At 41.4% G+C, this 16,738-nt stretch overlaps 1 protein-coding gene across 1 annotated transcript in view; it reads right to left on the reverse strand.

Annotated features, from left to right (window-relative positions):
* The window catches only part of rtf1 (RTF1 homolog, Paf1/RNA polymerase II complex component), a 61,196-nt gene that overhangs the window by 24,553 nt on the left and 19,905 nt on the right, over positions 1–16,738 (reverse strand). The window contains exons 3-9 of the mRNA XM_060828722.1: positions 13,130–13,277; positions 11,980–12,184; positions 10,480–10,591; positions 9,769–9,880; positions 8,147–8,282; positions 4,407–4,584; positions 2,768–2,850 (exon numbers count right to left, since the gene is read on the reverse strand). Of these exons, the coding sequence (XP_060684705.1) occupies positions 2,768–2,850; positions 4,407–4,584; positions 8,147–8,282; positions 9,769–9,880; positions 10,480–10,591; positions 11,980–12,184; positions 13,130–13,277 (974 nt within the window). The remainder of the gene's footprint in view (positions 1–2,767; positions 2,851–4,406; positions 4,585–8,146; positions 8,283–9,768; positions 9,881–10,479; positions 10,592–11,979; positions 12,185–13,129; positions 13,278–16,738) is intronic.

Consider the following 16,738-nt stretch of genomic DNA (forward strand, 5'->3'; position numbering starts at 1 on the left):
ACAGAGGGTAGTGGTGGAGGGTTGCGTTTCAGACTGGAGGCCTATTACCAGCAGTGTGCCACAAGGATCAGGGCTGGGTCTATTGCTTTTCATCATTTATATAAACGATGTGGATGTAAAGATAGGAAGCATAGATAGTAAGTTTGCAGATGGCATCAAAATTAGTAACGCAGTGAACAGCAAAGAATTTTACCTCAAAGTACAATGGGACCTTAATCAGATGGGCCAACAGACCAATGAGTGACAGATGGAGTTTATTTTAGATAAATGTGAGGTGCTGTATTTTGAAAAGGCAAATCTTAGCAGGTCTTATACACTTAATGGTAAGGGCCTGGGGAGTGTTACTGAACGAAGAGACCTTGGAGTACAGGTTCATAGCTTCTTGAAAGTGGAGTCGCAGGTAGACAGGATAGTAAAAGAAGCATTTGGCGTGCTTGCCTTTACTGGTCAATGCATTGAGTGCGGGAGTTGCAAGGTCATGGTGCAAATTTACAGGACATTGATTAGGCCACTTTTGGAATATGTCTCCCTGCTATAGGAAGGATGTTTTTTTTTTAGATTAGACTTACAGTGTGGAAACAGGCCCTTCGGCCCAACAAGTCCACACCGACCCGCCGAAGCGAAACCCCACCCATACCCCTACATTACCCCTTACCTAACACTACGGGCAATTTAGCATGGCCAATTCACCTGACCCGCACATCTTTGGACTGTGGGAGGAAACCGGAGCACCCGGAGGAAACCCACGCAGACACGGGGAGAACGTGCAAACTCCACACAGTCAGTCGCCTGAGTCGGGAAATTTGAAAGGGCTCAGAAAAGATTACAAGCATGTTACCAGGGTTGGAGGGCTTGTGCTATAGGGAGCAGCTGAATAAGCTGGAGCTATTTTCTCTGTAGCGTTGGAGGCTGAGGGGTGACCATATAATGGTTTATAAAATCATGAGGGGCATGGATATGGTAAATAGACAAGGTCTTTCCCCAGAGTAGGGGAGCCAAAAAGTAGAGGGGAAAGATTTGAAAGGGACATATTGGGGGGGGGGGGGGGGGAAGAGACCCTTTTATGCAGAGCATGGTGGGTGTATGGAATGAACTGCCAAAGGAAGTGGTGAAGGTTGGTACAATTACAACATTTAAAAAGGCATCTGGATGGATACATGAATAGGAAGGTTTTAGAGGGATATGGTGAAATGCTAGCCAATGGGATTAGGTTAATTTAGAATATCCGATCAGCATGGACAAAACTGGCAGAAGAGTCCATTTCCGTGCTGTCCAGCTCTATGACTCTAAGTCAACAAGAGGGTATTAAGAAGGGAAAATAACCAAAAAATGTACCACAGGCAGTAAAGAATGAAGAGAATAATATCATTATATCTGAGGGTTCAAGTGATAAAGACAGGGCTGAAAGTTTCAAACAGAATCCCCAGCAAAAACGCTAGCCATTAGGTAACAGATAATTTGACTAAAATGTTTCACCATCTTCCAGTTGAGTCTGATATTAAAAGAATGAATTGTAATGTATCTAACTTTAGTTATATAGATTACATGAGAAATACTCCAATCATTCATTGAGACGGAACCCTAAGAAATTGACTGAACTCAGCGAAAAACTTCCAGACCAAGAATCGCTGGATCTAATGCTGCAACCGTATTTATGTTGTAGGAATCAATACACCAACATCCGGCAGTCCAATTAGCCACTGGGTTGGTTCTGATCAATTCTGATAGATTCACTATAAGAGTGTCTGGGCAGGCAGGACTGGAATGCAGACCTTCTCGACACTACCAGCGAACCACAAGACCCTTTCCCGTTAAGTCCCTGGTCATTTAATTGGTAGAGCAGCGATTGGCATTGCACTTATTTCCTTTAACCTTGACTTAATTGGATGGAAGTCAGACTAACTTGCCCTAATCTCTCAAACAGGAGACGACCACCTAGCCCATTATTCAGTTAGAGCGTGGGCTGGTTCATACCTAAACTGCATTATCTGCCATGGTTGAACATTTCTAAACATATTTTTATCTAACAAGCTATAACCCATTTAGAAATATTTAACTGTTACACAGAATCAAGTCTGTCTGAGCAGAAGTTTACACGGGACAGTAAAACCTAGATTTCTGCTATCCTTTATGTGAAGAATCCCTTCCAGATATTGCACCTCCAGCAGCATATTATGATTATGCCTGATCACAAATTAATTACTCCCTCTATCTTATCAGCTCCTTTAAATATCTTACAAAACCTCAATTTCCACAATGTTTGATTCTAGCAGGAAAGATTCCGCGCTGGCTTTCGCTAAGTACAGGATTCAGTTACACTGAAATGCCAAATTTGTTTCAAGCCACACTGGTAACCACCACATTGGCAGAGTTCTGATGAGTGGTTATTCAAGTGCTGGATCACAGGGTTGGATCCACATAAAGCAGCTATTAAGTTCAAGAGTACAAACATAGGCAGAAGCTAAAGAAAGAAGCTGCCAGAATAAAATGTGTTTAACATATAGAGGGGCATTTTTCCTTCCCACTGACTGATAAGGAATACAGCATATCACAATTAGGAATTTCTAGCAGATCCGTTAATTTCAATTGAAATCATAGCCTCCTACAAAAGGTACAATCTTTGAAAGACTGCCCCACTGCAATCACATGAAATGTTGCAGACCAGGCAACACCTCATAAAAACATGGGAACAGTGGGAGAAACTGGACAACAACCCCTCGACTCAGAAAAACTTAGTTTCAATTCTTGTCATTTCCTTTGAACCTACCGTAACTGCAGGCCTTTGTTTGTTCTTGAGCTGCCCAACTGGTAGACCTTTCCAGTTTCTACAACACCAGTGATTTCTGCAACCTGTGAGTAGACAGAGAGATTTTCAATGAGCCACATGCATACTTTTTTGGTGCTGGGACTACTAATGGTAAAACCAATACTCATACAGTACAGGACAATCAGGACGGACAACAGCAGAAGTAGTGAACCAAGCTAATCAATATTAAAAGCCTGTCAGGAACATTAAAGGTGTATTTGTCAATTGCAGAGAATAGGCTAATGCAGCTACGGTGCATTGAGACTTGTTTACAGTCAAATGGTAATGCTGGCAAAAAAGTGTGTAGTGTTGTTTAAAGCCAAGATGGGAAATTCAGAGAAACTTCCAACAAAATATGAATGGAATGGAGACACACATTGACTTTAAATATCTGTCACAGCCTCATACATCAATGATCTGCAGGAAGAAACTAAGGACAATTCTAAGGGTGCAGATTGACAAAGATAGGTGAATAGACAAATAAATGAAGCAAAGAGGCTGTAGAAAGACTTGGACAGGCTAAGAGAGTGGGCAAAATAGTGACATATGGAATACAATGTGGGTAAGTGCAAGTTTATGCACTTTGGTAGGAAGAATAGAGACAGGCTATTTTCTAAATAGGGACAGGCTCTGGAAATCAAAAAAAAGGGCCATTGGAGTACTAGTTTGTATTCAAAGATTGCCTTGCAGACAGGAAGGCAAATGCAATGTTTGCAATCATTTCAATTAGGCATTGAACACAACAGCAAGAATGTACCAAGAAGGTAGACAGATAGGATTGTTCAAGAGGGCGGTGCAAAGTTGGGAAGTTGGGACTGCGATAAGGTTAGGGGTGGAAATGGGAAATGGTGGAATCCATATTGATCCCATGTGTTTAGAGGGTCCCAAGGTGGAAGACGAGGCATTCTTCCTCCAGGCATTGGATGGTTAGGGTTTGGCAATGGAGGTGGCCCCGAACCTGCATGTCCTTGGTGGAATGGGAGAGATCTTGATGGACTTTAGAAGGATGAGGAGAGGATCTGATTGAAACTTACAGAATACTGAGGGTCTGGATAGAATGGACGTTAGAAGATGTTCCCATTAGCAGGAGAGACTGGGACACAAGGGCATAACTTCAGGGTGAACGGATTACCCTTTAGAACGGAGTTGAGGAATTTCTTCAGCCAGAGGGTGGTGAATCTGTGGAACTTATAACCACAGATGGCTTGGAGGTCAAGTTATTGAGTATTTAAGAGAGATAGATAGATAGGTTCCTTATTGTAAGGAGATCAAAGGTCATGGGGGGGGGGGGGGGGAGAGAGAGAGAGTTGAGAACCATATCAGCCATGATCAAATGGTGGAACAGATTCGACAGGCTAAATGAATTTATTCTGCTACTGTATCTTATGACCCCAGTCTCATGCTGACCTTCTCCATCATAGTCTTCCTGAAGAAGGGCTTATACCCAAAACGTCGATTCTCCTGCTCCTTTGATGCTGCCTGACCTGCTGCACTTTTCCAGGAACACATTTTTCAGCTCTGATCTCCAGCATCTGCAATCCTCACTTTCTCCTTCTTCATCATAGACTCACATTGATCAAATACACCAGATGATACTTACTCTGTATACTGGCTTCCCATTACTGTTTCCAATGCCAATGCGAACAAAGCAACCAACTGCTGTCTTGGAAAAGAAGGGCATGTGACACCATCGCTCCAGCTTATAGCGTGAAAGCCTGATTTTGTTGAGTTCCTCTGGTAAAGTGACCGGCAGCGACTTGGCTGGAACTTCCTCTTTTCTGTACCAATGCAAATGAAGTTAATTTTAGCAACAATGTACTGAAATCCTGATATCAGTATCTGACATAGCAAGCATCATAACACCACACCATCATCAATCTCCGCAGTATTAGCGAGGCGTCCTGTTCCCATTGCTGTCCACTCTACGCATCTAGATCAGGCCTCTGGGACTGAACGTGATCTACCTATCTACAGTATTAACCCTGAAGAGATTCACTATAGCCGCACCACCCCTTCTGGAAGTTGCATTTTTTAATACAAGTGTTACTCGGACACTTTCTTCCTACTCTCCTGGCACAGGATTAACACCCTATTTATTAGGAACACTGATACTCACTGTCTCTAGAGGGAACATCCTCCTCTCACTCCTAATCCCTTCTCTTCTCATCCCACAAACACTGCCATTTTGCACTGCTTGGAAGTTAACAAGTGCTGACTCCCAGTGAACAATGCACTTACAACCCCCAGCCTTACAGCAAACGCAGGGTGAAGCTTAACTAATTATAGTCTTTATTGTAGCATTGTCACCCAAACCTCCATGGTGGGAGAGTAGCACCCAACATCAAGTCTCATACTGGTCACGTTCCCTACTTCTCTAATACTTCCACCTCTAGACATCTAAATCTGTTCCACTTCTCTCAATGTTCCTTTATGTCAGCCTCAACTCAATAAACCCTCCACAATGCACAGCACTGAGCAACAACTCATCTTCGATTAATTCCATCTCTGCTCCCCTAGCTATCTCATCAAAATTCACTGCCCAGCCACTACATGAAAACTTTCTCATCGTATTCATGCTCAGCACATGGACCTCCTCACCTCTCATGGGTCTTAATTGTAGACAATTAATTATCAAACAATTAACTCTCTCCAACAACACTGAAAAATGTATTTCTCAGGTCTCATGCGATTTCCAAACTTCATACTTCCTCTTCTATCAATTTGCATTCTCGATAAACCTATGGTTTCTTCAATGACAGTTTTTCAATTTTCATCCATCTGACCCAAACAAAACATTCAGCAATGTGTACACCCACCACTCAGATAAATTTTCACTCTGTCAAGTCCATAGGCTATTTATATAAAAGAGATATCTTGCACACAACTACTGAGTCCATAATTCAGTCAGATTTAAAATAGCAATGGAAAAGGACATACCAGATCTAAAAGTTGAAGTTCTAAATTGGAGAAAGGCCAATTTTGACAGTATTAGGCAAGAACTTTCAAAAGCTGATTGGGGGCAGATGTTCACAGTTAAAGGGATAACTGGAAAATGGGAAGCCTTCAGAAATGAGATAATGAGAATCCAGTGAAAGTACATTCCTGTCAGGGTGAAAGGAAAGGCTGGTTGGTATAGGGAATGCTAGATGACTAAAGAAATTGAGGGTTTGGCTAAGAAAAAGAAGGAAGCATATGCAAGGTTAAATCGAGTGAATCCTTAAAAAGAGTATAAACGAAGTAGGAGTATACTTAAGAGGGAAATCCGGAGGGCAAAAAGGGGATGAGATAGCTTTGGTAAATAGAATTAAGGAGAATCCAAAGGATTTTTACAAACACGTTAAGGACAAAAGGGTAACTTGGGAGAGAATAGGGCCCCTCAAAGATCAGCAAGGCAGCCTTTGTGTTGAGCCGCAGAAAATAGGAGAGATACTAAACGTGCATTTTGCATTAGTATTTACCGTGGAAAAGGATATGGAAGATATAGACCGTAGGGAAATAGATGGTGAAGTCTTGCAAAATGTCAGTATTACAGAGGAGGAAATGCTGGATATCTTGAAACGCATAAAGGTGGATAAATCCCCTGGACATGATCAGGTGTACCCTAGAACTCTGTGGGAAGCTAGAGAAGTGATTGCTGGGCCTCTTGCTGAGATATTTGTATCATCAATAGTCACAGGTGAGGTGCCAGAAGACTGGAGGTTGGCTAACGTGGCGCCGCTGTAAGAAGGGTGGTAAGGGCAAGCCAGGGAATTATAGACCGGTGAGCCTGATGTCAATGGTGGGCAGGTTGTTGGAAGGAATCCTGAGGGACAGGATGTACATGTATTTGGAAAGGCAATGTCTGATTAGGGATAGTCAACATGGCTTTGTGCATGGGAAATAATGTCTCACAAACTTGATTGAGTTTTTTGAAGACGTAACAAAGAGGATTGATGAGGGCAGAGTGGTAGATGTGATTTACGTGGACTTCAGTAAGGCACGGGAGACTGGTTAGCAAGGTTCAATCTCAGAGTACAGTGAGAACTAGCCATTTGGATACAGAACTGGCTCAAAAGGAGAAGACAGAGGGTGGTACTGGCCTGTGACCAGTAGAATGCCACAAGGATCGGTGCTGGGTCCTCTACTTTTTATCATTTATATAAATGATTTGGATGTGAGCAGAAGAGATATAGTTAGTAAGTTTGCAGATGACGCCAAAATTGGAGGTGTAGTGGACAGCAAAGGTTACCTCAGATTACAACAGGATATTGATCAGATGGGCCGATGGGCTGAGAAGTGGCAGATGGAGTTTAATTTAGATAAATGAGAGGTGCTGCATTTTGGGAAAGCAAATCTTTGCATGACTTATACAATTTATGGTAAGGTCCTAGGGAGTGTTGCTGAACAAAGACCTTGGGGTGCAGGTTCATAGCTCCTTGAAAGTGGAGTCGCAGGTAGACAGGAAGGTGTTTGGTATGCTTTCCTTTATTGGTCAGAGTGTTGAGTACAGGTGTTGGGAGGTCATGTTGCAGCTGTACAGGACATTGGTTAGGCCAATGTTGGAATATTGCATGCAATTCTGGTCTCCTTCCTATCGGAAAGATGTTATGAAACTTGAAAGGGTTCAGAAAAGATTTACGAGGATGTTGCCAGGGATGGAGGATCTGACCTATAAGGAGAGGCTGAACAGGCTGGGGCTGTTTTCCGTGGAGCGTCAGAAGCTGAGGGGTGACCTTATAGAGGTTTACAAAATTATGAAGGGCATGGATAGGGTAAATAAGCAAAGTCTTTTCCCTGGGGTCAGGGAGTCCAGCACTAGAGGGCATAGGTTTAGGGTAAGGGGAAAAGATATAAAAGAGACCTAAGGGGCAACATTTTCACACAGAGGGTGATACGTGTATGGAATGAGTTGCCAGAGGATGTAGTGGAGGCTGATACAATTGCAACATTTAAGAGGTATTTGGATGGGTATACGAATAGGAAGGGTTTAGAGGGTTATGGGCAGGGTGCTGGTAGATGGGATGAGATTGGGTTGGGATATCTGGTCGGCATGGACGGGTTGGACTGAAGGGTCTGTTGCCATGCTGTACATCTCTATGACTCTGAGTCATGTGTCTGATCTGCTGACTCGGCCATACAACTGACCCCTAAACCATGAGATTACATGCCCTTCTACTCCAACACTTCAGGTGTAAAGTAAAGTTTTATTCCACCTGCTGTTCAATATTACACAGCAGTGAAACATGCCCTGAAATGTATTTGTGTTAACAGGAATATAACAAGCCACAATAATTCAAATTAAGATTCTAGTTAGCTAAAGATGTTCACTGCAGGTAGGTCACAGTCACATTAAGAACTTACTCTTCCTCTTCGTCAGAAGATGATGACCTAGATGATCGATCACTCTTCACACTTGACTGCTCTTCCTCCTCCTCCTCTTCATCGTCAGAATAAACCTCACTGGCTTTTAGAGGCTGTTTCCTGGCCAACAATTCAGCTGAAATAAACAAGACAGATCAAACCCCAAACTCATTGATTTCATGCAGTAAAACTCAATGAGAAACAACTTCCTTTCCTAATGCTCACTTGTGCCACCCAAGTCATGACCTTCTGCTCTCTTGAATACTTGGTCACAGGTTCAAGGCTGCCAAGATGTACTCACATCTGTGCCTATCTATATTTTTCACTGGTCCAGTGAATCAACTGCCCTATCTACATCTCTCACCTACTTTTCCACACAGCATGCCTGCTAGGGACTAAAGTTCACTAACCTTTCCACCACTGCCATTTGGATTGTACCTGTGGAACAATTACTACCTTTCCCTGTATTTCCCCCTAGAGCTTGCTCACTAACAAATAAAGCATTGGATCTCACAACCTTACTGGGAAGAAAGCACTGGTGTTAAATTGAATAAAAGCTGGCTTACAGGTGGTGACATCTTCACCTTAACTGTACATTCCTACATTACATAGTAACCACACTCACAAAGCATTTAATACTTTACACATTATTTTGAGCTGGCTGAATGTTCAGTTGTGAGGAACACTATGAATTTAAGTCATTTTCTCTATTATCCACCCCACTCAAAGTATGGCAATGGTATTCATCAACTAATACTCCTGCCACTTGACCTGCGTTTAATCACCTCAATGTCTCAGCTTATTCTTCCAAGTTCTTCTCTAACCCAACCAAGTTCCACTGCAAGTTACCCACCATACACCCCTGCCTGAAGCAATTTCTCATCCTCAGAACTTTACATCCATCACAAATCCTTTTGCTTTTTCTTCCATTCTACTGCTCTTCCTAAACTCTCAGTCACAGATAGCCTCTCTACTTGCTTCAATGTATCTGCACTGATGGTCCCTTTTGATATGCTTACCACAGTCAAAATTTTCACACAAACCTATATTAGTCAAGTCTACAATTTATCCTTTGAAGTCAAAGGTGAGGGTTTGTTTCCATATTCATCACTAGACATTGCTGGAATTTTTTTTCCTGCCACTGTAGCCAATTAGTATTTTGGGACGATTTCCTCATGTTAAAAGTTTGAAATAAATGCAGTTTGCTGAAGGTGTCAAGGCTGTTGTGGAGGAGGTACTCAGTTGGGGAATGGTCTTGGTGAAGGAGATGGATCTAGCTACAGAGTCCAGAATAGGCAGGTAGCTTGCAGTTCCCCTTAAACAAACAGAGTTGCTCTGACATCTACAATGTTCTCACTGAAGCCGACAAGAACATAGTGCACAGAATTTGAATATTTAAAAAATTCTGCAAAAAAACTGAAAAACAAAGAAGAATTCAAGAGCAAAATGCTCTCCCCATCACTGAACAGGTTACAATTTGAAGTGAGACATGCAAGGTCACGGAGACATTAAAGTCTGAAAAACAAAACGGTAGTGTGGTTCATTCTCCATCAAATCATTAAGCTCATTGGATCTCACTTTGGACTATCAGCTGATTGGCCTGCAGCCACTGCACTTCTTACCTGTCTTGTTTTTCTTTTTCTCTCGTTCAGCTTTCAGCTCCTCCATTGCCTGAGACTTCTTATCCTGTTTCTCATCCCTTTTTGATCGCCGCTCTTTGTTGTGCGACATCACCTAAATGACAAACACACTTCAGCCAAGTCCTTGGAAGGCACTTATTTCCTTGTTAATCAACCTTACAGACCTTAACCAGTTTAGCAACTTCACATCTTCAAGAATAATTCCCTTGTTCTTCAGTTCAAAAGAGCCTTTCTTTAGCTGCTCTTACCCTGATGGCGCTAACCATCTACTGGTTAACCACCCCAGAGATGCTATCCATCCTCTTTATGTAAGCCTGACGGTGTACACATTGTACCTGCAGGTATATGGAGTTCATTCACCACCTTCTTTTGGCTAAACATGAAGGCCAGTGCTAACCAACTTATCATCTGGCTAAAACCAAGGCACTGAGTCTACAGGTTCCCTGACAGTGAAGGGGCAGCTGAAGCAGTTCATTTTGACTGTATCCAAGATACTCTAAAGGACTACTTGACATCCCACTTTGGTTAGCAGTTTGTGGTAACCAAGTGAAAAAGAAATTTGATAACAGTTGTCCTCTGTCCCAATCTAGGTAAAAACTAGGTCTGTCCCAATCTACCAACAGCCAACATGTTAATGAGTGTACGGTAAATGTGGAAAGCACCTTCAGATTGGACAAGGCTTCTACAAAATACCTGAGACTCTTGGATCTGCTGCATCTTCTTCTCTCGCTCTTCCTCCATCTTCTTCTTCTTCTCTTTCTTTTCTTTCTTCTTTGCTGCCTTCAGCTTCTTTTCAATTTCAAACCTGTCAACAGATTGGAAGAAATCCTTGAATGCGAGTTAAGTCCAAAATTCAGAGTGGTGGACAATGGGCTCAGCTAAACTGTACCACGCACATGACAGCACAGGTGCAAACAAATCTCATCAACCAAATTGGTATCACACTCAGTTTCAATCCAATTCAATAACTCATGTCTACAACATGCACTTTATCTACCCATCATCAAAAAGTGAAGCATTGGTCAAGGTGGCTAATTTTAGACGCCTGATATTCATTCATGCAGAATGGGGTCTAACTGAGGAACTCAGGCCAGCCTCTCCCAAGTTAGATTAGAGTGGTCCTGGAAAAGCACAGCAGGTCAGGGAACATCCAAGGGGCAGGAAAATCGATGTTTCAGGCATAAGCCCTTCATCTGGAATGGAGAGGACTCCAGACCTGCTAGTTAGGCAAATACTCAGCAATAATAATTCTCTCCTATTTGCCTGATTTTGTGTTTTTCTCTCTTTTAGATTTTCTATTCAGCTATCAAATTAGTGAACAGAATCCCAGTCTGTAACAAACAAGCATATATTTCTGGGAGTCTAATTAAACGGTTTGCATTAACCAATGACATGGGAATTCAAGATATATAGTTCTACTTTTCCGTGAACAACTCATTGTCCAAGGATTTAACAAAGGCCTGGTGTCGATCACTTAAAACCGTTTATTTGCAACTTGCTAATTATTTTTTTTAAAAATGTAACTATTAACTTGATGTCTGTGTGAGAAAGTGGAGATTATGATCAAAAAATTGGGCTGTTGCTTATGTTCTACTAAAACGTTATATTATTAATAAATTAACTTCTCAAGTTATAAACTTAATGTGCAAGATTTGTTATTTGTAAAGTCTAATCAGGAAAAATTACGCAGTTGGAAGTTCATTAAATGCTTTAATTCACTGAGTTGTGAATCCACGACAGGCAGATTTGGTTTTGCTGGTTATGCCCATGTCACAACAAGGCAGTGACATGATAATTGGTCCTAGCATCTGTAAGATGCACAGGATTATATCATTTTGTGTAATGGTTGTGCCTGAATAACAATATCATTACCCAATATCCATGCGTGAGTGTGATGCATGTTGAGACACCAGTGTAGAACTTTAATTACAAGAGCTGAAACTTCATTAGAGTTTTCAGTGCCACTCAAGACCAAGCATCAGTACTTGCCGAATATATGATTCGCTCAATACTGGCCAGCTCTACATAATGTTCAACAAGACATTCCCTGCCCCAATATAACACCTGCCACAACTGCTAGGTGTTACATCTTCTGGAAGCTTCACCAAGCCACATTTAATCCTCTAATGAAGACAATAGGAGAGAAAAAGTCTGACCACAGGGACGAACAGAATCCCAGGCAAAGAATCTCACCTCCTCCGTAGCACTTCTCTTTTCTCAATTCGATTATACAGTTCCTGCTCTCGTTCTTTCTCAGTCATTTGTTCCAATCTTGCACGATCCTCTTCATCACCCATGAAGTCATCGTCATAGCCATCATGAAACTCCTCCTCCTCTGACGAGGATGAAGATTCTGAGCTTGAAGATGAGCTACTGCTTTCCGAATCAGAAACTTCTCCTGAAATTTCAAATGAGTGTCTCAATCACCAAAAAAAATCTACACAGGTGAAGCACTACAATGGAGATAAGTCAGGGTTGTGGGTGGTGACAGAACTAATGTCACATTTATACAACACTGAGTGTGACAAAGCAACATCCACATTTCTGATAATAATGGCAAGATTATCAGTATTCTGTTGTTACTCTGTATAATTGACAGCAATTCCTGATGCCCATGAATGCAACTGAATGTGAAGATCTAGAACTTGTCTGAGACATCCTGCAGTGAGCTTTTGCAGCAGTAATAGATGGAATCAATTAGAGCCACTAGCTTATCATAGTTATTTACCACTCTTCCTCCTGTAGGAACCATATCAACATAAAAATTAACAGAAGATTCAGCCATTCAGACCCTCGAGTCTGTTCTGCCATTTGATAATATCTGATCTGATCCGATCTTGGCCTGAATTCCACTTTCCTATCTACCCCACTATACCTTTGGATTCCATGATCTATAAAGAATTTAATTCAGTCTTAAAACTATTCAAAATCCTTTCCTCCCTTGCTCTTTGGAAACGAATGCCATAACCATCCGAAATAAAACATTTCACCATAACTCCATGTTAAATGGGCAACTTTAAAAAAAATACCCTAATTCTAAAATACCCACTTCCCACACACATCCTCTACGTGACATCTCACCTTCATCCACTCAACCCCTCGTGTGTCACTGACTTCTAACCCTCATGCATTCATGGCCTTGCTCAATGCCTGATGCACATTCTACTTACTCTATGCCTGATGCACATTCTACTTACTCTGATGCCCTTGTGAAAGTAGTGACAGATGGTCAGGAATTAGTGTGCAGCTGTCATATTGAAATCAAACCAGCAATTAATTACATTTTGCTTTTTTTTTTGGAGAGTGAAGAAAATAAGTTTACCACAGGATTCAAATTATTTACCTTCCTCTGGTGCAGAGCTATCACCAGAACTATCCTCCGCTGAGCTGCCTGATGAAGCTGCTTTGTTTACTGCTCTCTTGGTGGCCGTTTTCTTCTCCACACCCTTGCCTTTTCCCTTCTTTTTGGTCTTGCTGCCTCCCACTGTCCACTGAAAAGGAAAATATACACTTAACTAAAACTCCTCAAGTTCCTCAACCTAACAATGTGCTTTAACACTTAGATTGGAATATGCCAAATACACAGACACATTTTTAATTTTTAGCATTGATCATCCTGTGTCCTTGTAGGCACAAACTTAGATGCAGCTCAAGATGGACCAAAACACTTATGGGTCATTGACCAACAAAACATCCATTCCATTAGCCCTTAGATTTGGAAAGGGTTTTGCAAAACCCAGCACTCAAACATATCATTGCTGAAACATAGGATAGAGAAATGACAATTAAACTGAAAGCAGCACTCTCGGCAAGCTAAACTAGCTTCACTCGCTAAGTGAACTGAAACTCTGCAATGATAAATATCAAGGGTGAGCATCGAAAAGTTGACAATTGAAAGATGTTATCAACTGCAGAATATCCGAAGAACAGCTCTTTGTGCAATGAAAACATCCAGGTGCACAAGACCCATTAAAAGGATACAACCAGAACTAACTTGTGGCATTCTGAAGTATCTTAGCTTAGCTGTGAACACCTGGCATCTACTGCTGGCTACAATACCCTGACAGTTTAGCATCATGAAGTATGGTTAGTTTATTGGATCTGTTTCTCCAATGTTCCTTTTGCAGAAGTGTATCAATGCAGTGATTAGATGTTAAGAATCACTCCAGAGAGACTCGCAAACCAAAGGATTTTCTTCCCTGCTACCCAAATCACATGTAAATCACCCACCTCTAGGGACAAGGGAGACTTGTTATAGAAAAGGAGGCTCTCTGCCACATGGGTGTACAAGGTGTTTCATACTACATCCTTCACCTAAAATTCCTCAGCAACAGATCATAAACAACTGTATTCACCAATTCTGTGTGTATAATGGAAAGAGGTGCTTCCACAAAGTTCCGGCTCTGTCTAAAGGGACAGCATGGTGCCTCAGTAATTAGCACTGCTGTCTCACAGCACCAGAGACCCAGGTTCAATCCTGGCCTCGGGTGACTGTCTGCGTGGAGTTTTCACATTCTCCCAGTGTCTGCGTGGGATTCCTCCCACAATCCAAAGATGTGCAGGTTAGTGAATTGACAAACCTAACTTGCCCATTAAGTTCAGGGATGTGTAGGTTAGATGCATTAGTCAAGGGTAAATATAGAGCAATAGTGTAGGGAAATGGGTCTGGGTGGGTTGCTCTTCAGAGGGTTGGTATAGACTTGTTGGGCCAAATGGCCTGTTTCCACACTGTAGGGAGTCTATGATGTTCTAAACTCTATAAGGCAGACAATAGGTGTGCTGGTGGATACAGAATACAATGGATGGAACCTCCCAAGACTGTCAAAAACCTTACAAAACTTGAAAAAGAATTCTTTAGTGAAACTAAATCGCATACACAGGACACAGCAATACAGTGACCAGCAACCCAAGATTCTCAGTAAAGTCTGACAGGAACAAAAGACTGAGAACACGTTGCTACTTGTGGGTTTTGGCTCATAAGGTGATTAGATCGAAGATCAACAGCATGTCACCATTATAGGTGACATCTGATGAAGGGGCAGTCATTCCAACCTCACTGTGGGACAACATCCTAGACATGGTCATTTGGAGCTTATAACATGGAAGTGCGAGTGTTGGACTGAGGTGGACAAGATGAAAAGTCACACGACAGCAGGTTATGCACCAACAGGTTTGTTTGAAATCACAAGCTTTCTGAGCACTGCCCCTTCATCGGAGGAAGTGAAGAGAGCACCCAGCACAGATTTTATAATCGGAGATCAAAAGGTCATATAAATGGTGTGAGGGAGACTCAATAAACCAAATAATAGGTCTCTGCAGGTGACCAACAGCATCAGACGGTGTGAGTAAAGTGCCAACAGCTGACTTACAGTGAAGGGATGGCCTACAATCTGATCAATTGAGGCAGAGAGATAATTACAAAAAGTTAAAGATAAGTGGTGCTGGAGACAATTGAACTAACATGATAAATATAAGTCTCCTGCCAAGATCTAACCAAACTAAGAATTAATCGAAAACTGTACAAAAAGGTCATTTGTGATAAAGGTGATGGTGTCAAAACAGGACAGTAAGGTAGATTTTACAAAGGCATGGAGATTAGCAGTTATAGAGCCAGGGCTCATTTAGTGTGGCACCCAGGGATCTCAAAAGAGATTGACAACCGCATAGTCAACTGTGAAACTTGTGTTATTCACACATCTGAGCAGAAAGTGCCATTGACCCTCACTAGACAGTGGGAACAGATCTATTTGTGATTTACAGATGGTCTTTCTTCAATGCCGACAATGTAAAAGGTGAAAAAGATTACACCACCACCACAGAACCAGTCATCAGGGCCTTGCACAAAATGTTTAATACTCATGGGATTCCTAAAGCAGCTGTATGCAAGAATGGAGCACAGTTTGCTAATTGCCAGTTTATAGCCATTTCTAGATTTGAACATATAACCAAACTAGGAAGTTCAGCACAGTTGAAAGACTTCAATTTCTTTTGAAGAAAACACTGACTCTTATAACTTGGTTAAATTACAAGTTGATCCCACTTCAGTATGGCTTCTTGCCTTCAGAATTCTAGATGAAAAGAAAATTGAAAACTCAATTCCCTTTTCTACCAAAAATGCCAAGTCCACAGTTGAGTCCACTGGATGATAATTTTTTTAAAATTGTCTTAAAATTTAAAACAGCAGAGTACTAACTTTAATATACATCAATGTGCATGAAAAATTGCTACACCTGGTTCAGGGGCAACAGGTTTGACACAGAGAATGGAACAGACATCCAGGAGGGACTGGACTAACACGGATGCATCTTGGTTATAAGAAGAATCAGCAGGAACCTTATCTCACTGCAGAGCAACCATTCACTGAAGTTTAATTGCGATAAATTCAATGAGGAACATCAAGATATCATGATACAAGGTCCACATTAGAATCAAGTTCCACAATTCTCAAGCCAAAGATGTACCAATCTTGTAAATCTGAAAATAATGACTTGAAGAACTGCGAAATCTCCAAACTGCCTGAATGTGCGAAGGGGAGAACTGGTGTACTGGTAAATATAAATGGAGTTATATAGCCAAGTGTACAATTTTAACTATGGGGGAGAAAAAAATTGAGTGGAGTTTAGCACAAGGCAATGGTTCTCAAAGGATTAATATTGCATTAAGCTCCACCTAATCTGATGAGGTCATACATCCTTGGATGGAAAATGGCAAGTCAATTCAAAATTCTAATAAGACCAGAGTGTCATCCTTGATAATATTAAAGATAATTGTCTAATGAATATAACTTGTAACTACTGCTATGATGCAATAAATAAATAAAGAACACCTTGATTTGAAGATGTCTCCTCTTGTTCTTACGGTCTGAGGGAAATTTCTTTTATGTTTGCTTTCAATGTTTATACATGCAAACCCTATTCCTATTTCCTAAAACAAAAGAGAGATTGCTTGTAAA

The sequence above is a fragment of the Hemiscyllium ocellatum genome, chromosome 8 (assembly GCF_020745735.1).
Source record: "Hemiscyllium ocellatum isolate sHemOce1 chromosome 8, sHemOce1.pat.X.cur, whole genome shotgun sequence".
Lineage (NCBI taxonomy): Eukaryota > Metazoa > Chordata > Chondrichthyes > Orectolobiformes > Hemiscylliidae > Hemiscyllium > Hemiscyllium ocellatum.